General features: G+C 45.9%; 1 protein-coding gene across 1 annotated transcript in view; it reads left to right on the top strand.

The window, feature by feature from the left end:
- The window catches only part of SMAD3 (SMAD family member 3), a 135,950-nt gene extending 111,566 nt beyond the window's left edge, over nucleotides 1-24,384 (top strand). The window contains exons 6-9 of the mRNA XM_069766406.1: nucleotides 14,194-14,406; nucleotides 18,341-18,478; nucleotides 19,644-19,788; nucleotides 22,631-24,384. Of these exons, the coding sequence (XP_069622507.1) occupies nucleotides 14,194-14,406; nucleotides 18,341-18,478; nucleotides 19,644-19,788; nucleotides 22,631-22,754 (620 nt within the window). The 3' untranslated portion in view covers nucleotides 22,755-24,384. The remainder of the gene's footprint in view (nucleotides 1-14,193; nucleotides 14,407-18,340; nucleotides 18,479-19,643; nucleotides 19,789-22,630) is intronic.
- Nucleotides 24,385-25,499: the final 1,115 nt, after the last annotated feature.

Raw genomic sequence — 25,499 nt, forward strand, 5'->3', positions numbered from 1 at the left:
CTGCATCTGTTCTTTTCATCCACATCGTCTCAGACTGCACAGTAATATGACCTAGTCATTTTATTCTGCGAGTCACTACGATAACGGCAATACTAGCTGTATAAAGTTTTCTTTTATGTTTCATTGATTTTAAATATCAAGTTGTGGTAGACCACATTCACACTATCAGTATTTGGTCAGTTTTTTACCTCAGTATTTATAAGCCAAAATCAGGGGAGGAACAAATAGAGGAAAAGTATAAGAGAAACATATGCACCACTTCTGTATTTATCACCCACTCCTGGTTTTGGCTACAAATACTGAGGTAAAATACTGACCAAATACTGAACATGTGCACGTGGCCTCAGCTTGCTTTTTTTAGTTGAGATGTAGTTTTCATTGGTACCGTTTTGTAACTGTTTTAACTTTCTATATAAAAAAAAAACCATAATTCTAGCATATTTCTTATGCCATTTATCTCACATTATAATAATTTGCATTATTTAAGTTTGGACTTTGGACACACCCATACCAAACATGTTTATTTTATATTTTTTTTATTGTAGGAATTTAATGAAAAAGAGGGAGACGTTAAAAGTGTAATTTTTTTTTTGTTTTTTTCATTGAACAGTTAAATAAAAAAATAATTGAAACCCTTTTTTTTTCAAAGTATTGCAGTGTATTGTAAAATCTGGGTTTTAGGGGTCTCCCATGAAGTATTCTATGTAACAGGACTTTATAAGGGACAAAGAGATGCAGAAATGGGGACCTTCAATAGGCCCCTGGCTGACGTAGCATGACGCAGCACCATGTAAGATGTGTAAGGGGTTAAATTGCTTCAATCAGAGCTGCCAGTTAGTCAGAAGCCATAGTGTGTGCTCAGCTCAGCATGTAATATTGATCGCCTGAAGAGGCCAGGAATGGCCATTAAGGTGTTCACTTCTTTGATGCCACCTAGCACCATGTCCGCTTCATTGTTGCCCAACCTAGCACTGTCTCCCCTTCATTGTTGCCCAACCTAGTACCGTGTCCCCTTCATTGTTGCCCAACTTGGCACCGTGTCCCCTTAATTGTTGCCCCAACTTGCAGGGCTGTGGAGTCGGTAAGCGAAGCCTCCAACTCCTCAATTTCCTTGAATTCCACCTCTGACTCCCAACTCCACGACTCAGACTCTGGCTCCCAGCACTGGTCACTACGGAGCATGTACATAAAGTGCAGCACAGATTCATCTCATCTATGACCCCACAGCACTGGTCACTACTGAGCATGTACATAAAGTGCAGCACAGATTCATCTCATCTCATCTACGACCCCACAGCACTGGTCACTACTGAGCATGTACATAAAGTGCAGCACAGATTTATCTCATCTACGACCCCACAGCACTGGTCATTACTGAGAATGTACATAAAGTGCAGCATAGATTCATCTCATCTACGACCCCACAGCACTGGTCACTACTGAGCATGTACATAAAGTGCAGCACAGATTCATCTCATCTACGACCCCACAGCACTGGTCATTACTGAGAATGTACATAAAGTGCAGCATAGATTCATCTCATCTACGACCCCACAGCACTGGTCACTACTGAGCATGTACATAAAGTGCAGCACAGATTCATCTCATCTACGACCCCACAGCACTGGTCACTACTGAGCATGTACATAAAGTGCAGCACAGATTTATCTCATCTACGACCCCACAGCACTGGTCATTACTGAGAATGTACATAAAGTGCAGCATAGATTCATCTCATCTACGACCCCACAGCACTGGTCACTACTGAGCATGTACATAAAGTGCAGCACAGATTTATCTCATCTACGACCCCACAGCACTGGTCATTACTGAGAATGTACATAAAGCGCAGCATAGATTCATCTCATCTACGACCCCACAGCACTGGTCACTACTGAGAATGTACATAAAGTGCAGCATAGGCTTTTACTGTGTCTCCTTCATTGTTTCCCCAGCTTGCACTGTGTCCCATTCATAGTTGCCCAAGCTACCACCATGTCCTCTTCATTGTTGCCCCTGCTTGTTCTGTGTCCCTTTCATTGTTTGCCAGCTAGCACCATGTGCCCTACATTGTTTCCCCCGCTAGCACCGTATCGCCTTCATTGTTTCCCCCACTTAGTGTCCCTTCATTGGTGCCTCAGCTAGCACCGTGTCTCCTTTGTAGTTTACCAGGCACTGGTATTACACTTTACCACAGTTTATCCTAGTCCATTGAATAAAATTAAGTTGTAACACCCGGGACTGCTGATGATAAAGCTGTGCCTGATAAACAGTGAGGGGGTGGCTCCTTCAAACAACGACCACAAGTGTGAAGGATGGCACCACAGAGATCACACAGTATCCCACCGCTGCCACCATTTGTGAAGGATCTTCACCTCTCCACCCCGCCTGACGTCAGCGTGAGGTTCCGTACCCCCTGGGGACACGTAAGGTCAGCTTGGCACAGTTTTACACAGACACCACCTGTCCACACGGGCCCAGGAAGGCATAGGGAGTTAGAGGAGGTGGCCCACACAGTCACTGACGTGGTAAAACAGTCACCCACAACCCTTGACAGGTTCAGAGGCCCCTTTCGCTAGCATTCGTGAAATAGCGCCTGGTCAGCCCGGTAGGACTGTAGCCAGTTCCTCATTTGATATACGCCTGGTTCATTAACAGGGTTATATCTGGCCAGAAACCAACCTCAGTAGCATGGAAAAGTAAACCGAAAAACAGACTTGTGGATTCATGGATAGAGATAGGAGCAGCCCAAGGTTAAATTAGATATTTACAGTAGTTGCCTTAACGGCACACTAGACAATACACTAATGATTACACATATACAATAGTCCAATATGCAAATACAGATAGGGGTAAAACAAAAAATAAAAGCAGAATATATGGGTCAGTTACCAGTACATAAAAGACCTGGCTAGCGGGGGAGGGGCTGCCACATGGGAGGCTTGTGGTCCCCTCTGTTGCTTGACTTCTTGACTCCCCACACAATATGTTGTCGCAACCTTCCCAGAGAAAAAGCACTAGGCCATGCTTTACACAAGCATTTAAACCCTCTGGGTCACTGCCCTCCTCCTCTCTGGGCTGAACCTAAATCCCCCCCTTGCCTCTACAGCTGCAAAACTCGAAAACCTATAAAAAAATAATAACTCCTTTCTGGACTGTCCTGTGGCAGCGGTTCTGGTGCCATAAGATCCGTTCGGACTCCTATTACGCGTTAAGACCGAACACCGCTTTACTATGTTTCCTACTTGCTATTCTACTCTATGTATCTCCCCATCCTGTGAGGCTAGAACGGATCGAGACCCTGGAAGGTGTTCGGTCTGCTTTGGGAATGCTATTTAATCTGAAATTAGAATGATGTAGGGGCAGAGAGCATGATTCTAGGCATTTGTCACTTGCTTATTGCTGTAGTTTCATTACAGGCAGTCCAGCTAATTGTGTAACCCCTGATTGACAGCCTGCTGACAATGTACTCAGGAAGCTGCCAATCTGAGGTGTTGACGACGGCATACACAGCTCAGCAGTCATAGCACTGCTATATCTACAGCATGGAAACCCTGGATTCTATCCAAACCAGTGACACGCCACTGGAATCAGGCTCTCTGCCCCTACATTAGGCTGTTCTCAAATTACCAGGCAAAAAATACCCTTGATTATAGATTCCCTTTACACGCATGTATCTCCAGTTAAAGTCAATGTTAGCTGTGCTTCATAAAGTGCTGCTTTAGGGTTAGCCCTTTAGAAAGTGGGAGTGTTTTCTGCTTAGATCATAGGACTGAGCCATGCAGTGTGACGTGACGGTCTGACAGATGCATCTGTGGCACAGGGAGGCAAAGTGATCACATATTAGTCCCAGGCCACATCTGTTCCCGATGAGTGTTGATATCTCTGTATATTTTCACAGTAAAGTGGATTGTCAGCGATTCTGTAAGAATAATATATTACGATAGCGCTGCGTATTAATATTAATATAAACATGCCCCTGAGTGCTCTCCTCCTGATCCCGGGGAAGTTGGCCGGATGCAGAGTTTAGGTCAGGCGGTTTTGCTTGGCAGCGAGCCAGGCCTGAATATACGAGGGGCCTGTCCTTATCAGAGGGGTTGCAGCATTGTGGGAGTGAGATCAGCCTTACTTCACTCACTCTGCTCTTCCTCTTCTTAAAGAAAGCTGTGGTTTCTGAGGTGAAAACCTCTATGGTGTATTAACATTAAAGTGTGCCATTTCATTGCTTCACTATGAGAACATCGCACAGAAGACTTCTTCTTTACTTTTAATATAGAGCTCTAAAAAAAAGTTACTTAAAGGGAACCTGTCACCCTCAAAATCGAAGGTGAGCTAAAGGTACCGTCACATTTAGCGACGCTGCAGCGATATAGACAACGATGGCGATCGCTGCAGCGTCGCTGTTTAGGTCGTTGTGTGGTCGCTGGAGAGCTGTCACACAGACAGCTCTCCAGCGACCAACGATGCCGAAGTCCCCGGGTAACCAGGGTAAACATCGGGTTACTAAGCGCAGGGCCGTGCTTAGTAACCCGATGTTTACCCTAGTTACCATTGTAAAAGTTAAAAAAAAAAAACAGTACATACTCACATTCCGGTGTCTGTCACGTCCCCCGGCGTCAGCTTCCCTGCACTGTCAGCGCTGGCCGGCCGTAAAGCAGAGCACAGCGGTGACGTCACCGCTGTGCTCTGCTTTACGGCCGGCCGGCGCTGACACAGTCAGTGCGGGAAGCTGACGCCGGGGCACGTGACAGACACCAGAATGTGAGTATGTAGTGTTTTTTTTAACTTTTACAATGGTAACCAGGGTAAACATCGGGTTACTAAGCGCGGCCCTGCGCTTAGTAACCCTATATTTACCCTGGTTACCAGTGAACACATCGCTACATCGGCGTCACACACGCCGATCCAGCGATGACAGCGGGTGATCGGCGACCAAAAAAAAGGTCCTGATCATTCCCAGCGACCAACGATCTCCCAGCAGGGGCCTGATTGTTGGTCGCTGTCACGCATAACGAGTTCGTTAACTATATCGTTGCTACGTCACAAAAAGCAACGATATCGTTAACGAAATCGTTATGTGTGAAGGTACCTTAACCCCTTCCCGACCCATGACGCCACGTAGGCGTCATGAAAGTCGGTGCCAATCCGACCCATGACGCCTATGTGGCGTCATGGAAAGATCGCGTCCCTGCAGATCGGGTGAAAGGGTTAACTCCCATTTCACCCGATCTGCAGGGACAGGGGGAGTGGTAGTTTAGCCCAGGGGGAGTGGCTTCACCCCCCCGTGGCTACGATCGCTCTGATTGGCTGTTGAAAGTGAAACTGCCAATCAGAGCGATTTGTAATATTTCACCTATTATAACGGGTGAAATATTACAATCCAGCCATGGCCGATGCTGAAATATCATCGGCCATGGCTGGAAATACTAATGTGCCCCCACCCCACCGATCGCCCCCCCAGCCCTCCGATCTGTCCGGTACACTGCCCCGCTCCCCTCCGCCCTGTGCCCCGCTCCCCCCCCGTGCTCTTGTCCGCTCACCCCCGTGCTCCAATCACCCCCCCGTGCTCCAATCACCCCCCCTGCACTCCGATCCACCCCCCCGTGCTCCGTTCCACCCCCCCGTGCTCCGTTCCACCCTCCCCGTGCTCCGTTCCACCCCTCCCGCGCTCCGATTCACCCCCCCATGCTCCGATCCCCCCCCCATGCTCCTCCCCGCACCCCATCATACTTACCGATCCTGCCGGGGTCCGTCCGTCTTCTCCCCGGGCGCCGCCATCTTCCAAAATGGCGGGCGCATGCGCAGTGCGCCCGCCGAATCTGCCGGCCGGCAGATTCGTTCCAAAGTGCATTTTGATCACTGAGATATAATCTATCTCAGTGATCAAAATAAAAAAATAATAAATGACCCTCCCCCCCCCCTTGTCACCCCCATAGGTAGGGACAATAAAAAAATAAAGAATTTTTTTTTTTTCCACTAATGTTAGAATAGGGGTAGGGTTAGGGGTAGGGCTAGGGTTAGGGGTAGGGTTAGGGCTAGGGTTAGGGTTTCGGTATGTGCACACGTATTCTGGTCCTCTGCGGATTTTTCCGCTGCGGATTTGATAAATCCGCAGTGCTAAACCGCTGCGGATTTATGGCGGATTTACCGTGTTTTTTCTGCGCATTTCACTGCAGTTTTACAACTGCGATTTTCATAGTAACATAGTAACATAGTAACATAGTTAGTAAGGCCGAAAAAAGACATTTGTCCATCCAGTTCAGCCTATATTCCATCATAATAAATACCCAGATCTACATCCTTCTACAGAACCTAATAATTGTATGATACAATATTGTTCTGCTCCAGGAAGACATCCAGGCCTCTCTTGAACCCCTCGACTGAGTTCGCCATCACCACCTCCTCAGGCAAGCAATTCCAGATTCTCACTGCCCTAACAGTAAAGAATCCTCTTCTATGTTGGTGGAAAAACCTTCTCTCCTCCAGACGCAAAGAATGCCCCCTTGTGCCCGTCACCTTCCTTGGTATAAACAGATCCTCAGCGAGATATTTGTATTGTCCCCTTATATACTTATACATGGTTATTAGATCGCCCCTCAGTCGTCTTTTTTCTAGACTAAATAATCCTAATTTCGCTAATCTATCTGGGTATTGTAGTTCTCCCATCCCCTTTATTAATTTTGTTGCCCTCCTTTGTACTCTCTCTAGTTCCATTATATCCTTCCTGAGCACCGGTGCCCAAAACTGGACACAGTACTCCATGTGCGGTCTAACTAGGGATTTGTACAGAGGCAGTATAATGCTCTCATCATGTGTATCCAGACCTCTTTTAATGCACCCCATGATCCTGTTTGCCTTGGCAGCTGCTGCCTGGCACTGGCTGCTCCAGGTAAGTTTATCATTAACTAGGATCCCCAAGTCCTTCTCCCTGTCAGATTTACCCAGTGGTTTCCCGTTCAGTGTGTAATGGTGATATTGATTCCCTCTTCCCATGTGTATAACCTTACATTTATCATTGTTAAACCTCATCTGCCACCTTTCAGCCCAAGTTTCCAACTTATCCAGATCCATCTGTAGCAGAATACTATCTTCTCTTGTATTAACTGCTTTACATAGTTTTGTATCATCTGCAAATATCGATATTTTACTGTGTAAACCTTCTACCAGATCATTAATGAATATGTTGAAGAGAACAGGTCCCAATACTGACCCCTGCGGTACCCCACTGGTCACAGCGACCCAGTTAGAGACTATACCATTTATAACCACCCTCTGCTTTCTATCACTAAGCCAGTTACTAACCCATTTACACACATTTTCCCCCAGACCAAGCATTCTCATTTTGTGTACCAACCTCTTGTGCGGCACGGTATCAAACGCTTTGGAAAAATCGAGATATACCACGTCCAATGACTCACCGTGGTCCAGCCTATAGCTTACCTCTTCATAAAAACTGATTAGATTGGTTTGACAGGAGCGATTTCTCATAAACCCATGCTGATATGGAGTTAAACAGTTATTCTCATTGAGATAATCCAGAATAACATCCCTCAGAAACCCTTCAAATATTTTACCAACAATAGAGGTTAGACTTACTGGCCTATAATTTCCAGGTTCACTTTTAGAGCCCTTTTTGAATATTGGCACCACATTTGCTATGCGCCAGTCCTGCGGAACAGACCCTGTCGCTATAGAGTCACTAAAAATAAGAAATAATGGTTTATCTATTACATTACTTAGTTCTCTTAGTACTCGTGGGTGTATGCCATCCGGACCCGGAGATTTATCTATTTTAATCTTATTTAGCCGGTTTCGCACCTCTTCTTGGGTTAGATTGGTGACCCTTAATATAGGGTTTTCATTGTTTCTTGGGATTTCACCTAGCATTTCATTTTCCACCGTGAATACCGTGGAGAAGAAGGTGTTTAATATGTTAGCTTTTTCCTCGTCATCTACAACCATTCTTTCCTCACTATTTTTTAAGGGGCCTACATTTTCAGTTTTTATTCTTTTACTATTGATATAGTTGAAGAACAGTTTGGGATTAGTTTTACTCTCCTTAGCAATGTGCTTCTCTGTTTCCTTTTTGGCAGCTTTAATTAGTTTTTTAGATAAAGTATTTTTCTCCCTATAGTTTTTTAGAGCTTCAATGGTGCCATCCTGCTTTAGTAGTGCAAATGCTTTCTTTTTACTGTTAATTGCCTGTCTTACTTCTTTGTTTAGCCACATTGGGTTTTTCCTATTTCTAGTCCTTTTATTCCCACAAGGTATAAACCGCTTACACTGCCTATTTAGGATGTTCTTAAACATTTCCCATTTATTATCTGTATTCTCATTTCTGAGGATATTGTCCCAGTCTACCAGATTAAGGGCATCTCTAAGCTGTTCAAACTTTGCCTTCCTAAAGTTCAATGTTTTTGTGACTCCCTGACAAGTCCCCCTAGTGAAAGACAGGTGAAACTGCACAATATTGTGGTCGCTATTTCCTAAATGCCCAACCACCTGCAGATTTGTTATTCTGTCAGGTCTATTAGATAGTATTAGGTCTAAAAGTGCTGCTCCTCTGGTTGGATTCTGCACCAATTGTGAAAGATAATTTTTCTTGGTTATTAGCAGAAACCTGTTGCCTTTATGGGTTTCACAGGTTTCTGTTTCCCAGTTAATATCCGGGTAGTTAAAGTCCCCCATAACCAGGACCTCATTATGGGTTGCAGCTTCATCTATCTGCTTTAGAAGTAGACTTTCCATGGTTTCTGTTATATTTGGGGGTTTGTAACAGACCCCAATGAGAATTTTGTTACCATTTTTCCCTCCATGAATTTCAACCCATATGGACTCGACATCCTCATTCCCTTCGCTAATATCCTCCCTTAAAGTGGACTTTAGACAAGACTTTACATAGAGACAAACCCCTCCTCCTCTCCGATTTTTACGATCCTTTCTAAACAGACTGTAACCCTGTAAGTTAACTGCCCAGTCATAGCTTTCATCTAACCATGTCTCGGTTATTCCCACTATGTCAAAGTTACCTGTAGATATTTCTGCTTCTAGTTCTTCCATCTTGTTTGTCAGGCTTCTGGCGTTTGCGAGCATGCAGTTTAGAGGATTTTGTTTTGTTCCAATCTCCTCACTGTGGATTGTTTTAGAAATGTTCTTACCTCCCTTCTGAGTATGTTTTCCTGGGTCGTCTTTGTTCGAGTCTAATGTTTCTATTGGAGCAGTTGTAAAACCGCTGCGGAATCCGCACAAAGAAGTGACATGCTGCGGAATGTAAACCGCTGCGTTTCCGTGCAGTTTTTCGGCAGCATGTGTACAGCGATTTTTGTTTCCCATGGGTTTGCATTGAACTGTAAACTCATGGGAAACTGCTGCGGATCCGCAGTGTTTTCCGCAGCGTGTGCACATACCTTTAGAATTAGGCTATGTGCCCACACTGCGGATTGGCCGCTGCGGATTCGCAGCAGTGTTCCATCAGGTTTACAGTACCAAGTAAACCTATGGAAAACCAAATCCGCTGTGCCCATGGTGCGGAAAATACCGCACTGAAACGCTGCGTTGTATTTTCCGCAGCATGTCAATTCTTTGTGCGGATTCCGCAGCGTTTTACACCTGTTCCTCAATAGGAATCCGCAGGTGAAATCCGCACAAAAACCACTGAAAATCCGCGGAAAATCCGCCGGTAAAGCGCAGTGCCTTTTACCCGCGGATTTTTCAAAAATGATGCTGAAAAATCTCACACGAATCCGCAACGTGGGCACATAGCCTTAGGGTTAGGGTTGGAATTAGGGTTGTGATTAGGGTTATGGCTACAGTTGGGATTAGGGTTAGGGGTGTGGTGGGGTTAGTGCTGGAGGTAGAATTGAGGGGTTTCCACTGTTTAGGCACATCAGGGGTCTCCAAACGCAGCATGGCGCCACCATTGATTCCAGCCAATCTCGTATTCAAAAAGTCAAATGGTGCTCCCTCAATTCCGAGCCCCGACGTGTGCCTAAACAGTGGTTTACCCCCACATATGGGGTACCAGCATACTCAGGATAAACTGCGCAACAATTACTGGGGTCCAATTTCTCCTGTTACCCTTGTGAAAATAAAAAAATGCTTGCTAAAACATCATTTTTGAGGAAAGAAAAATGATTTTTTATTTTCACGGCTCTGCGTTGTAAACGTCTGTGAAGCACTTGGGGGTTCAAAGTGCTCACCACATATCTAGATAAGTTCCTTGGGGGGTCTAGTTTCTAAAATGGGGTCACTTGTGGGGGGTTTCTACTGTTTAGGAACACCAGGGGCTCTGCAAACGCAACGTGACGCCCGCAGACCATTCCATCAAATTCTGCATTTCAAAAGTCACTACTTCCCTTCTGAGCCCCGACGTGTGCCCAAACAGTGGTTTACCTCCACACATGGGGTATCAGCGTACTCAGGACAAACTGGACAACAACTTTTGGGGTCCAATTTCTCCTGTAACCCTTGGGAAAATAAAAAATTCTGGGCTAAATAATTATTTTTGAGGAAAGAAAACGTATTTATTATTTTCACGGTTCTGCATTATAAACTTCTATGAAGCACTTGGGGGTTCAAAGTGCTCACCACACATCTAGATAAGTTCCTTTCGGGGTCTAGTTTCTAAAATGGGGTCACTTGTGGGGGGTTTCTACTGTTTAGGAACACCAGGGGCTCTGCAAACGCAACGTGACGCCCGCAGAGCATTCCATCAAAGTCTGCATTTCAAAACGTCACTACTTCAATTCCGAGCCCCGGCATGTGCCCAAACAGTAGTTTACCCCCACATATGGGGTATCACCGTACTCAGGAGAAACTGGACAACAAATATTGGGGTCAAATTTCTCCTGTTACCCTTGGGAAAATAAAAAATTGCAGGCTAAAAGATCATTTTTGAGAAAATAAATTTTTTTTTTTTTCATGGCTCTGCGTTATAAACTTCTGTGAAGCACTTGGGGGTTCAAAGTCCTCACCACACATCTAGATTAGTTCCTTTGGGGGTCTAGTTTCCAAAATGGGGTCATTTCTGGGGGATCTCCAATGTTTAGGCACACTGGGGCTCTCCAAACGTGACATGGTGTCCGCTAATGATTGGAGCTAATTTTCCATTTAAAAAGCCAAATGGCGTGCCTTCCCTTCCGAGCCCTGCCGTGCGCCTAAACAGTGGTTTACCCCCACATATGGGGTATCAGCGTACTCAGGACAAACTGGACAACAACATTTGGGGTCCAATTTCTCCTATTACCCTTGGCAAAATAGGAAATTCCAGGCTAAAAAATCATTTTTGAGGAAAGAAAAATTATTTTTTATTTTCATGGCTCTGCGTTATAAACTTCTGTGAAGCACCTGGTGGTTTAAAGTGCTCACTAGGCATCTAGATAAGTTCCTTGGGGGGTCTAGTTTCCAAAATGGGGTCACTTGTGGGGGAGCGCCAATGTTTAGGCACACAGGGTCTCTCCAAACGCGACATGGTGTCCGCTAACGATGGAGATAATTTTTCATTCAAAAAGTCAAATGGCGCTCCTTCCCTTCCGAGCCTTACCATGTGCCCAAACAGTGGTTTACCCCTACATATGAGGTATCAGCGTACTCAGGAGAAATTGCCCAACAAATTTTAGGATCCATTTTATCCTGTTACCCATGTGAAAATGAAAAAATTGAGGCTAAAATAATTTTTTTGTGAAAAAAAAGTACTTTTTCATTTTTACGGATCAATTTGTGAAGCACCTGGGGGTTCAAAGTGCTCACTATGCATCTAGATAAGTTCCTGGGGGCGTCTAGTTTCCAAAATGGGGTCACTTGTGGGGGAGCTCCAATTTTTAGGCACACGGGGGCTTTCCAAACGTGACATGGTGTCCGCTAAAGAGTGGAGCCAATTTTTGATTCAAAAAGTCAAATGGCGCTCCTTCCCTTCCAAGCCCTGCCGTGCGCCCAAACAGTGGTTTACCCCCACATATGAGGTATCAGCGTACTCAGGACAAATTGGACAACAACTTTCGTGGTTCAGTTTCTCCTTTTACCATTGGGAAAATAAAAAAATTGTTGCTAAAAGATAATTTTTGTGACTAAAAAGTTAAATGTTCATTTTTTCCTTCCATGTTGCTTCTGCTGCTGTGAAGCACCTGAAGGGTTAATAAACTTCTTGAATGTGGTTTTGAGTACCTTGAGGGGTGCAGTTTTTAGAATGGTGTCACTTTTGGGTATTTTCAGCCATATAGACCCCTCAAACTGGCTTCAAATGTGAGGTGGTCCCTAAAAAAAATGGTTTTGTAAATTTCGTTGTAAAAATGAGAAATCGCTGGTCAAATTTTAACCCTTATAACTTCCTAGCAAAAAAAAAATTTTGTTTCCAAAATTGTGCTGATGTAAAGTATATATGTGGGAAATGTTATTTATTAACTATTTTGTGTCACATAACTCTCTAGTTTAGCAGAATAAAAATTCAAAATGTGAAAATTGCGAAATTTTCAAAATTTTCGCCAAATTTCCGTTTTTATCACAAATAAACACAGAATTTATTGACCTAAATTTACCACTAACATGAAGCCCAATATGTCACGAAAAAAACAATCTCAGAACCGCTAGGATCCGTTGAAGCGTTCCTGAGTTATTACCTCATAAAGGGACACTGGTCAGAATTGCAAAAAACGGCAAGGTCTTTATGGTCAAAATAGGCTGGGTCATGAAGGGGTTAAGCCCACCAGCATCAGGGGCTTATCTACAGCATTCTGGAATGCTGTAGATAAGCCCCCCCCCATGTATCCTGAAAGATAAGAAAAAGAGGTTATATTATACTCTCCCAAGGGCGATCCCGCTGCGGTCTGGTCCGATGGGCGTCAGTCTGGTCCAGGACCTCCCATCTTCTTACGATGACGTCCTCTTCTTGTCTTCCTTCTGCGGCTCCGGCGCATGCGTACTTTGTCTGCCCTGTTGAGGGCAGAGCAACGTACTGCAGTGCGCAGGCGCCGGGAAAGATCAGAGAGGCCCGACACCTGCGCACTGCAGTACTTTACGCTGCCCTCAACAGGGCAGACAAAGTACGCCTGCGCCGGAGCCGCAGCGTGAAGACAAGAAGAGGACATCATCATGAGAAGATGGGAGGCGCCAGACCGGACCGCGACGCCCATCGTTCAGTATTTGGTCAGTATTTTACTCAATCTACGGCTGCCGTCACACTATCAGTATTTGGTCAGTATTTTACATCAGTATTTGTAAGCCAAAACCAGGAGTGGAACAATTAGAGGAAAAGTATAATAGAAACATACGCACCACTTCTGTATTTATCACCCACTCCTGGTTTTGGCTACAAATACTGATGTAAAATACTGACCAAATACTGCTAGTGTGACGGCAGCCTACCACTGATTAAACAAAAACCACAAGATGGAATTCTTCACCCCAGGTATCATTTTAATCAGTTTAACACTGTCAACCTGATGCCGTCTGTAATTTACTTGGCAAAATCCTGCTGACAGGTTCCCTTTAAAGCTCCGTCTAAGCTTCTTACAGAAAGCAGATTTTGCTTAATTTTTGCTGCATTTTGTTTTGTTGTAGTTTTGTTAGGGTACATTTGTCTCTTGTGCATGCTGATAAAGTGCATGGAAAATAATCTAATTCAGATTCATCAGGTTTTGGCACCAAAAACGAAGCAAAACCTGATACCTTAATTTTTGCAGCATTTTTTGCACCATCCATTGCTTTCAGTGGGTGAAAAATGCTGAAAGAAGTGACATGCTGCATTTTGCAAAACCACAGCTCTTTCACAAAACTATCAGGAATAAAAAACAAGGTGTGTGCATGATATTTCTGAAATCTAATAGACTTTGCTTGTACTGCAAAACACAGCTGAAAATTTGCGTAAAAAAAAATGCTGCAAGAACGCAACGTGTGAACATGGCCTTAGGGTTCGGAAAACTGTGAAGCATTTACAAGAAGTTACCCGTTCATTATGTAGGGGACAGAGCCTTAGACTCTCGCTGGCTTCACGGCTTCCTTGCTTTTTCACAGCTATGATGCTGCATATTCGAACAGCTTGACATAAATTCTGACATTCCATTTATCTATTTTTGGAAAAGATTACAAATATTTTCTCAATTTTAGGAACAAAGTGCACTTTATGATACTGAAGCCTGAAAATGCAGATTATTCACCATGCAAGCAGTAATGTTGACTTTGTGCTTTGTGTGTGCGCAGATCTCCAGCCTGTCACATATTGTGAGCCTGCCTTCTGGTGCTCCATCTCCTACTACGAACTCAACCAGCGAGTGGGGGAGACTTTTCACGCGTCCCAACCCTCCATGACAGTAGACGGATTCACAGACCCGTCAAACTCTGAGCGCTTCTGCCTGGGCCTGCTCTCCAACGTGAATCGCAATGCTGCTGTGGAGCTGACCCGCAGACACATCGGTAAATATAACGTGTCATACGTGGCCGAAAATAGGGATTGAGGTCTCACATAACCTGCTGGACAATAAGCCAGAGACTGAGAGAAATCGGATCATTTATTTACTGAAAATGTCATCTGACCGGATTGTACAAAAAAATGCAATTCACAATCGAAGTAGAGACTCCCTATTGTAAGAACCGAAGTGCAGTTTTATAAATATAAACGTGAATACAGTCGGTTCTACATTACATTGTGCTCCAGAGCTGCATTCACAATCCTGATGTTCGTCTTTGGCAGCGGTCAGGCTTAGCTCTGAGAGTTATTTATCCCTGTTGTAAAGACCAAATGACTGTCCTGTAGATCGCCAGAGCCAGATCTCCACAGACATGGAGTGATATGGGATTTCTGCTCTGCAGAATTGTGAATGCAGCTCTAGAATGAACTTTAGGCTGCAATGTAATGACACCGGTACGGTGTTAGACCATATAGGGACACACCTCATTCATATGTGGAAAAGTAACACCCAGTTGTCCATTTCTTCTTCTGTTTCAAGAGGAATAATAGGAGTAGCTCAATAAAAAAATATGGGCTGCCAAACTAAAATTGTATGAGGAATACAAGTATGTATTGGTGCAGACATGTCAGGAGCAGGGATGAGCGGACCAGTGGAAGTTCAGGTCCTGGTACCCCACCTGAGCTTTATTCCATAGTTCGGTTCAGGTACCAGAACTATACCCAAACTTAAACCAGAATCCGGACCCCAATCGGGATCAAACTTTCAGGCAGGAAAATTCTTTCTCTCCCTCTCAGACTTTCAGACATTACAACGGACTTCCGGGAGATGACCATGTTTGATCATCTCTGTTCGCTCATCTCTGGTCAGGACGGCTGACTAGGCCTCTTTAAAGTGGTGTAGCCTCTTTGGAGCGCCATGTCTGGTCAGTGCAGCCGAAGCAAAGGTTCAGGAAGGAGTTAATCCATCTGGGAAGAATGATAATCTTCACTGCTTCTCACATCCTCCGTCCATGTTACTTTCACCCTCCTACTTTTCTCTGTGCAGTAATCAGGATTCGGGGGAGGACATATCATTAGTGCAGCCAAACAGGGACCCGGGAGGTAGGGGGCCACTACCACCTCCAAATGAGCAAGAAGCTATTCTCATAGACAGAACTACGGGACTACAAAGGCCCATATACTGCCCTTGCACAGGGGCCCGGGAGGTAGGGGGCCACTACCACCTCCAAATGAGCAAGAAGCTATTCTCATAGACAGAACTACGGGACTACAAAGGCCCATATACTGCCCTTGCACAGGGGCCCGGGAGGTAGGGGGCCACTACCACCTCCAAATGAGCAAGAAGCTATTCTCATAGACAGAACTACGGGACTACAAAGGCCCATATACTGCCCTTGCACAGGGGCCCGGGAGGTAGGGGGCCACTACCACCTCCAAATGAGCAAGAAGCTATTCTCATAGACAGAACTACGGGACTACAAAGGCCCATATACTGCCCTTGCACAGGGGCCCGGGAGGTAGGGGGCCACTACCACCTCCAAATGAGCAAGAAGCTATTCTCATAGACAGAACTACGGGACTACAAAGGCCCATATACTGCCCTTGCACAGGGGCCCGGGAGGTAGGGGGCCACTACCACCTCCAAATGAGCAAGAAGCTATTCTCATAGACAGAACTACGGGACTACAAAGGCCCATATACTGCCCTTGCACAGGGGCCCGGGAGGTAGGGGGCCACTACCACCTCCAAATGAGCAAGAAGCTATTCTCATAGACAGAACTACGGGACTACAAAGGCCCATATACTGCCCTTGCACAGGGGCCCGGGAGGTAGGGGGCCACTACCACCTCCAAATGAGCAAGAAGCTATTCTCATAGACAGAACTACGGGACTACAAAGGCCCATATACTGCCCTTGCACAGGGGCCCGGGAGGTAGGGGGCCACTACCACCTCCAAATGAGCAAGAAGCTATTCTCATAGACAGAACTACGGGACTACAAAGGCCCATATACTGCCCTTGCACAGGGGCCCCTTCTATCGGAGAACCGTGCTGTAAAGTCGTAGCGTCCACTAACCGTGGCCCTCACCATCCCGGGCACGGGCCTTTGTCTGCTCTGCTAGGGGGACTGTCCCACAACGCTTTCCAGAAAGTGAACATTTGTGCCTGAGACGAAGTAACTGGAACAATTCAGTCTTCTCGTTAATTCAGTGGTTACAAAAAAATGTTTCCATTCTGGACCTTTGAGTGTTAGAATAGAGGACCTCCCATAATACGAAGCCTGTCCAAGAAGCGCTGCAGGAACCGAGTGTGTAACCTCAGCACACAAGAGTTCCCCCTTCTCCCCACACTCCCACAAGGCCGACCCAAGCTACAAGACTGCGGTGCAGCAAGAAGCATCTGCTCTTGTGTTACTTGTTGGATTTTTCTATTTATATTTATACTTTTTTGATACTGAGATGTTTTGCAACAGTTGCACTTATTTAAAGAAACAGCAACACAAAATATCATGACTTCTATAAACCAGTCATAAAGTTAAAGAATGTCGAGTAAAGCTTCTGTACAGAGGGAAATAAGTCTACCAGTACTTTGTATCTCAAGTTCTCTTCTTAATAAATCCTTGATGTAGTGTATCATATACTGTATATAATATATTTATACATGGTGAATCCATGATTGGCAATATTTTTCTCTGTGCTAATTCCTTGTTGTCCCCTTTCCAGGCTGCAGTGATTTCCAGCCTTGATTTTCCATATTCTGTGAATAGTGATTGCACAGGCCTCCGCAGTGTGTGCAGAACCTCGGCCTCTATTTTCAGAATACAAGTTGCTATAAACTGTCTGCATTGTGTTGAGGGAGATCGGAGGGCGGTGGTGGCTTTTTATTTTTCAAAACCTTGCCCTGTTTTGTTACACGGAGTGGTGGCTGTTTGGGTCATCACATGTGAGAGAATGCAGGCCTTTATTATATTAAAGGGAATCTGTCAGCAGTTTTTTTGCTGTGTAATCTGAGAACAACATGATGTAGGGACAGAGCCACTGACTCCAATGATGTGTCATTTACTAAGCCGTGTTTTATAACATAACATAGTAACATAGTTAGTAAGGCCGAAAAAAGACATTTGTCCATCCAGTTCAGCCTATATTCCATCATAATAAATCCCCAGATCTACGTCCTTCTACAGAACCTAATAATTGTATGATACAATATTGTTCTGCTCCAGGAAGACATCCAGGCCTCTCTTGAACCCCTCGACTGAGTTCGCCATCACCACCTCCTCAGGCAAGCAATTCCAGATTCTCACTGCCCTAACAGTAAAGAATCCTCTTCTATGTTGGTGGAAAAACCTTCTCTCCTCCAGACGCAAAGAATGCCCCCTTGTGCCCGTCACCTTCCTTGGTATAAACAGATCCTCAGCGAGATATTTGTATTGTCCCCTTATATACTTATACATGGTTATTAGATCGCCCCTCAGTCGTCTTTTTTCTAGACTAAATAATCCTAATTTCGCTAATCTATCTGGGTATTGTAGTTCTCCCATCCCCTTTATTAATTTTGCTGTTTAAAGAAAATCAGTGTTTTATCAGCAGGAGATGAGATTATTACTACAGGACTAGATGTCTGCTGCATCCGATGCAACTGCTCTGTGTAACCTCCCCCCCACCACTGATGAGCAGATTTCTGCCTATGCACAGTGTACATAGAAAGGAGCCAATAAGTGGTGTGGATGGGATCAGCATTCATAGCACTGCTAGATCTGCAGAAGATAACATTGTGATTGTATCAAAATGACAGCATGCAGACCAGCAAGTGACACATTGCTGGAAAATCAGGGTATGTGCCCCTGCATCATGCTGTTCTCAGATTATACCTGCTGACAGATTTATGGATGGGGCGGATGATAAATTAATTGTGACATTTATTTTCCTGTTTCTTCCAGGTAGAGGGGTACGTCTCTACTACATCGGAGGTGAAGTGTTTGCTGAATGCCTCAGTGACAGTGCAATATTTGTACAATCTCCGAATTGTAACCAGCGCTATGGCTGGCACCCCGCTACTGTGTGCAAGATACCGCCAGGTAATAGCAGTGCTCCTTATTATGTGAAAAACCTTTCTGACCCAGCATCCTGTGCAATGCAAATGCTCGAGGATTTCTTACGTAATTTTTACATTGGGTGCACAGATTTATTGTAGGGGTGTCCGTTACTTCGGAACTGATGATCTATCCTTAGGCACAACACCTGGTGCCCCCACCCATCACCTGGAGTCGGCTCCGCTGGCATCCGGGGGCAAACAGTGTACGGAGCCAGAACACACAACTCCATACAGGGTTTAGTAGCCACTCATGGGGACTGCAGCTCAGATCCTATGCACTTTAATAAGAGCTGATCTGCAGTACCCAAGAGTGGCCACTAAACCGTGTATGGAGCTGTGCTGTTCAGGCTCTGTCCATTGTGTGCACCGCTGCTGGCGGAGCTGATCACATCTTATGGGTGGGGGTGCCGGTTGTTGGATCTGATATTGATGACCTTTCCTAAGGGCTCGTGCACATGGCCATATTTTCAGTCCAAGTGCGATTTGACAAAACATCAGATTGCACTCGGACCTATGTTATATGCATATGTCTGATTTATCGGATTGGATCACACTTTGATTAAACTGATCAGTGTGATTAGCATAATTCGCTCGCATCTCTCCAATGGGAGGAGAAAATACGCTGGTGTGACCCTAGCCTGAAGATGGATCATCAATGTCCAAGTAGTGGAAAAGCCCTTTAACTTTAACGTGTGGAGCAAAAATATCTTTACCAGGAAATCTGATATTATTGCTACCAATGCATGTAATTATATTAAAATCAAACTTTTTAATGTGTTTCCTTTTATCTTTGTATTATTTGGTCTTCGCTCACACTTTATCTTGGGATTACTTTTAGTGGTACTGATGGGCACGAAGCAATGGACGCCCTAGTTTCCACCAATATAGTTAGATCTGTCTGTCATTGGGCCACATTGACTTCTCTTCTCAGTACAGTGAGGCTAAGCTTTACCACCCAAAAAAGTTTGTCAAAGGGATAGTATTTTGCATATGTCTGGCCAGTTAATGTTTTGGGGCACATTGGATGATATTGTGATTTTTGGTTGAGTATGATCCAGCATTCCTAGTAATGGTGCCCTAGTAAGACCATGCATGCATTAAGAGCCTGACATTCGCAGATGTGAGAGTAACAGAAATCTCTGTCGCAGGGTGCAATCTGAAGATCTTTAATAACCAGGAGTTTGCTGCTTTACTAGCCCAGTCGGTGAACCAAGGCTTCGAAGCTGTGTACCAGCTGACCCGGATGTGTACTATACGGATGAGCTTCGTCAAGGGCTGGGGAGCGGAGTACAGGTTGGTAGAAGAGCTGCTCGTTCTGTGTACGCAGGACATGCACCCGGCTGCTCGTTCTGTGTACGCAGGACATGCACCCGGCTGCTCGTTCTGTGTACGCAGGACATGCACCCGGCTGCTCGTTCTGTGTACGCAGGACATGCACCCGGCTGCTCGTTCTGTGTACGCAGGCCATGCACCCGGCTGCTCGTTCTGTGTACGCAGGCCATGCACCCGGCTGCTCGTTCTGTGTACGCAGGCCATGCACCCGGCTGCTCGTTCTGTGTACGCAGGCCATGCACCCGGCTGCTCGTTCTGTGTACGCAGGACATGCACCCGGCTGCTTGTTCTGTGTACGCAGGACATGCACCCGGCTGCTCGTTCTGTGTACGCAGGCCATGCACCCGGCTGCTCGTTCTGTGTACGCAGGCCATGCACCTGGCTGCTCGTTCTGTGTACGCAGGACATGCACCCGGCTGCTCGTTCTGTGTACTCAGGACATGCACCCGGCTGCTCGTTCTGTGTACTCAGGCCATGCACCCGGCTGCTCGTCCTGTGTACGCAGGACATGCACCCGGCTGCTCGTTCTGTGTACTCAGGACATGCACCCGGCTGCTCGTTCTGTGTACGCAGGACAAGCACCCGGCTGCTCGTTCTGTGTACGCAGGCCATGCACCCGGCTGCTCGTTCTGTGTACGCAGGACATGCACCCGGCTGCTCGTTCTGTGTACTCAGGACATGCACCCGGCTGCTCGTTCTGTGTACTCAGGCCATGCACCCGGCTGCTCGTCCTGTGTACGCAGGACATGCACCCGGCTGCTCGTTCTGTGTACTCAGGACATGCACCCGGCTGCTCGTTCTGTGTACTCAGGCCATGCACCCGGCTGCTCGTCCTGTGTACGCAGGACATGCACCCGGCTGCTCGTTCTGTGTACTCAGGACATGCACCCGGCTGCTCGTTCTGTGTACTCAGGACATGCACCCGGCTGCTCGTTCTGTGTACGCAGGACAAGCACCCGGCTGCTCGTTCTGTGTACTCAGGACATGCACCCGGCTGCTCGTTCTGTGTACGCAGGACATGCACCCGGCTGCTCGTTCTGTGTACGCAGGCCATGCACCCGGCTGCTCGTTCTGTGTACGCAGGACATGCACCCGGCTGCTCGTTCTGTGTACGCAGGCCATGCACCCGGCTGCTCGTTCTGTGTACGCAGGACATGCACTCGGCTGCTCGTTCTGTGTACGCAGGCCATGCACCCGGCTGCTCGTTCTGTGTACGCAGGCCATGCACCCGGCTGCTCGTTCTGTGTACGCAGGCCATGCACCCGGCTGCTCGTTCTGTGTACGCAGGCCATGCACCCGGCTGCTCGTTCTGTGTACGCAGGCCATGCACCCGGCTGCTCGTTCTGTGTACGCAGGCCATGCACCCGGCTGCTCGTTCTGTGTACGCAGGCCATGCACCCGGCTGCTCGTTCTGTGTACGCAGGACATGCACCCGGCTGCTCGTTCTGTGTACGCAGGACATGCACCGTATATCTGGTAATCTGGGATTGGCGTTCTCCAGTCTTGTTTCTGTGACTGATTAGAGGGGATGACATTCTATTTCTGGGATCTCCGAAATGGATTTAGTTGTGGCCGTGCTGGGTTCGGCCTCCATGTCCGGGGAGGTGACACCAGTGTGACAAATGTCATTATACGGAGGGTGTAACGCACACTGGCTGCCAGAGTGTAACATTCTGCTATTGTGGGAGCAGCAGACAGTCAGAGCAGATCTTCCCTTTGCCTGCTGGGTTCCAGATGTTCAGTGACCATTTATGTATTTAACTCCTTACGGCCGGGACGGCTTATGATATGCCGTGGCTAAACCAGCAGAGTGATTTTCCAGTGCCTGGTGTGCAGTGGGTTAAGTCTCATCTTCCACACTTGACAGCCAGTTTCAGTCCTGGCCCAGAGCCAGAGGAACTAATGGAACCCAGATGTGCCTCTGTTTGGCAGCCTCATTACAGATCCTGAGGTTTCTTGCTCACATTTCACTTAACTTCTTCCTTTATTAACCTATTCATTACCATGCCTGCAGATCTCCATGCAGACGACTTGCCTAATTTCAGAACTAGCCCCCTAATGCAAAGTTGATGTAATTAGCATATAACAAACGCTATGCTTGAAAAAAAAAAAAAAAGTAAAGAATTTGTTTTTCCGGTGCGTATGATGTTTTTGAAGTTCTGTAGAGAAGCATATGGGGAAAACCACCAGGGAAAAAAACTGGATAACTAGAGCATTCTGCCTTTTACTAAAATAAAAACACTGATCCCCAAAAAATCTACATCAAGCAAAGCAACAACCAGAACGCAGAGTATATAGCCTGTCTCCTATTACAGAGTGTAAAGAAGCATCCGACGAAAAGAATGCCACGAAAACAGTCACTGAAAACGTGTCCGCTGTAGTGTCTAGAAATTCAGGTGCTTTGTAATAAGAAAAAAAAAAGTATCTAGAAGTAGTTCTGGATCTGAAAAGCCTACGAGATACATCTTTATTAGTAAAATAAAGCATCACTGAAAGCTCCCTTATCCCCCAAAACGCTACAAAACTGCCCAAAAGCTGCATATGTGGGATTCTTACTAGTTTACTGGAGACTTTAAAATAACTGGTCATAACGGTTTTGATCCTCTCTAAAAACGAAAAAAAATCTCCAATAAAGCCACAAAAATGTAGCAAAACACCATGTTAAAAACAGCATCAAAGTCAGTTCTCTGCTGCCTGCATGACAGCACGCCATGATGTGTCTAAGCAAATGGGCTCCGTTCCTTCTTCATTCAGATGTTGTGAGTTCTAGAATTACTCCTCATATGTATTTCTGTCTTTGCAGGCGCCAGACTGTGACCAGCACCCCCTGTTGGATCGAGCTGCACCTGAACGGCCCCTTACAGTGGTTGGATAAGGTTCTCACCCAGATGGGTTCTCCAACCATCCGATGCTCTAGCGTCTCGTAGAGCAGCGTGTCCGGGTCACAAACTCAAAGACCTGGAAAATAACAGAACTGCACAGTCCACCTAGAGCGCGAGCTCCGCAGCACAAAGGCAAACCAGTGTGGAACTGATTCTTGACTTCATTCATCTGGAACCCTTCCCCTCTTGCTGCTGGTATGTTACCGGCTCCCAGCATTACTTTGGAAAAGAAACACTCAGCGGTTTTACCCTGCCAATACTGCAGGGCACCCCGTGACATCACGTATATAGAGAAGACTGCAATACATAACTTCTACAGACTTGACATATAGTTATAATTGGGAAAGTCACTGAACCGCAGTGTAAAGACTAAGCACACGTTTTGTGATACAGGGTACAGTTTTCTACTACAAATATCTAACAGAACTCTTAAGTGTTAGGTCTTCTCTCCTCCACTAGCTGTGACCGTGCCTTTAAAGTACCACCTTTCCCATGGACCTGTGCTGCAGGGGTGACTCGTCACCTTCACGTCTTTTGTTCAGTTTTCTTCTCATCTTCATGCATTATAGGGTAAGGTAATTCTGTTCACCGTGTTGGAACAGATGTGTATCCTAAACGTGGGACAGGTGTATAGATTGGGCCGCGGCAGCATTACTGGCACCTAGGCTCGTAGTCAGGTCCTGAGTTGGAAAGCGAGTCAGACTGGTCTTAAATGTCCCAAGAACTTGTAAAGGAATGAGAACATTTTCTGAAGTGCTCACGTGTGACTTAGTGTCACCGCCTGAGTGTGAAGCTTGCTGTTCTACAGGTACATCTCACTGATAGACCCAGCTTGTGGTGGCTCCGATCTTGCCACGCAGGGCACAACTGGGTGGAAACCATTCCAGCTCATCTGGATAGCACTTTGCTTAATATTTAACCCCTACTTCTCGGTCAGGCTGGTTACCTTTTCTTTACCTGCGCAGGTATCTGGTTCATGTCCTGAGGCTCCTTTTATTTTTCTCAGTAAAGAGCATGTGTTCCTCCTCCTTGTGCAGGCCCTAGCGTGTCGTACTAGCCAAAATCTCTACAAAACAGCAAGCTGCTCATTTGTGGTGAGCGTACAGCCCTCTCTATAGGGTTGGTCCTTGTTACTTATGGATCCGGAGATCTCAGATGAACGCTCCTTCTGAAGTTTGTTCTTGGCTTGTAGGAGATGAAGTTCATTTCTTGCTGCCTGTATCTTCCAGTATAGAGGATACCGGTGAAGCGCACATCCTCCATGGCGCTGGCAGAGGTATATGTCTTCTTCTCATGTACCCTTCTCCAGCGCAGTCATCCAAAATCCCATTAGGAACAACCTGCGCAGAGTTCCATAAACTACTGCAGTATGTAGTTGAGGTTGGGGCCGGCGTACCATATATTTGTAGCTTATTTGTGGGAATTCACCCCTATCTCTTTGTAGCATGAAACAGGGTTGCCTACAACCTGCAAGACATTTTTTGTGTTTTGTATAAGAAGCTCCAACCATTTCCTTTTTTATGAATTTGGGTCTTTTATTTGTATGATATTTCTGCCTCTTTTTCTGACTTTTTGTTACTTTAAGTTCTGCTTATGTGTTGTTTATGTGCTTCAGAATTATTTTGTAGCAGAACCCATCATTTATGTCATCAAAATACATTTCTGGTTTTGATTATCTAAGGTTTTTCGTCTCATCCAATCGCGACAGCAAATCAGGAAAAAAAAAATCAATATATTAGTGGTATTCTGCAGAACAAGTCCAGTACTTTTATCTTCTCCCCCACTTTCAGTGATTGTATAAAGTTCTGATTGTGAATGTAAATAAACCCTTTATAGCCATCCTAGCCGACCATGAACCACAATGCATACAGCAGCCATGGCTCTACCGAGCCGAGTGTCACTGCTCAAAAATACAAAGGGAACACTAAAATCCCACATCCTAGATATCACTTAATGAAATATTTCAGTTGTAAATCTTTATTCATTACATAGTGGAATGTGTTGAGAACAATGAAACCTAAAAATGATCAATGTAAATCAAAATGAATATCCCATGGAGGTCTGGATTTGGAATGATACTCAAAAGCAAAATGGAAACTCTAATTACAGGCTGATCCAACTTCAGTGGAAATGCCTCATGACAAGGAAATTATGTTCATTTGTTTGTGTTGTCTCCATGTGCCTGTATGACCTCCCTACAATGACAGGGCATGCTCCTTATGAGGCGGTGGATGGTCTCCTGAGGGATCTCCTCCCAGACCTGGACTAAAGCATCCGCCAACTCCTGGACAGTCTGTGGTGCAACGTGGCTTCGGTGGATGGAGTGAGACATAATGTCACAGATGTGTTCAATCGGATTCAGGTCTGGGGAACAGGCGGGCCAGTCCATAGCTTCAATGCCTTCATTTTGCAGGAACTGCTGCCACACTCCAGCCATATGAGGTCTGGCACGGTCCTGCATTAGGACGAACCCAGGGCCAACCACACCAGCATATGGTCTCACAAGGGGTCTGAGGATCTCATCTTGGTACCTAATGGCAGTCAGGCTACCTCTGGTGAGCACATTGAGGGCTGTGCGGCCCTCCAAAGAAATGCCACCCCACACCATTACTGACCACTGCCAAACTGGTCATGCTGAAGGATGTTGCAGACAGCAGATCACTCTCCACGGCGTCTCCAGACTCTGTCACCTCTGTCATATGTGCTCAGTGTGAACCTGCATTCATCTGTGAAGAGCACAGGGCGCCAGTGGCGAACTTGCCAATCCTGGTGTTCTGTGGCAAATGCCAA

The sequence above is a fragment of the Ranitomeya imitator genome, chromosome 4 (genome assembly GCF_032444005.1).
Source record: "Ranitomeya imitator isolate aRanImi1 chromosome 4, aRanImi1.pri, whole genome shotgun sequence".
Lineage (NCBI taxonomy): Eukaryota > Metazoa > Chordata > Amphibia > Anura > Dendrobatidae > Ranitomeya > Ranitomeya imitator.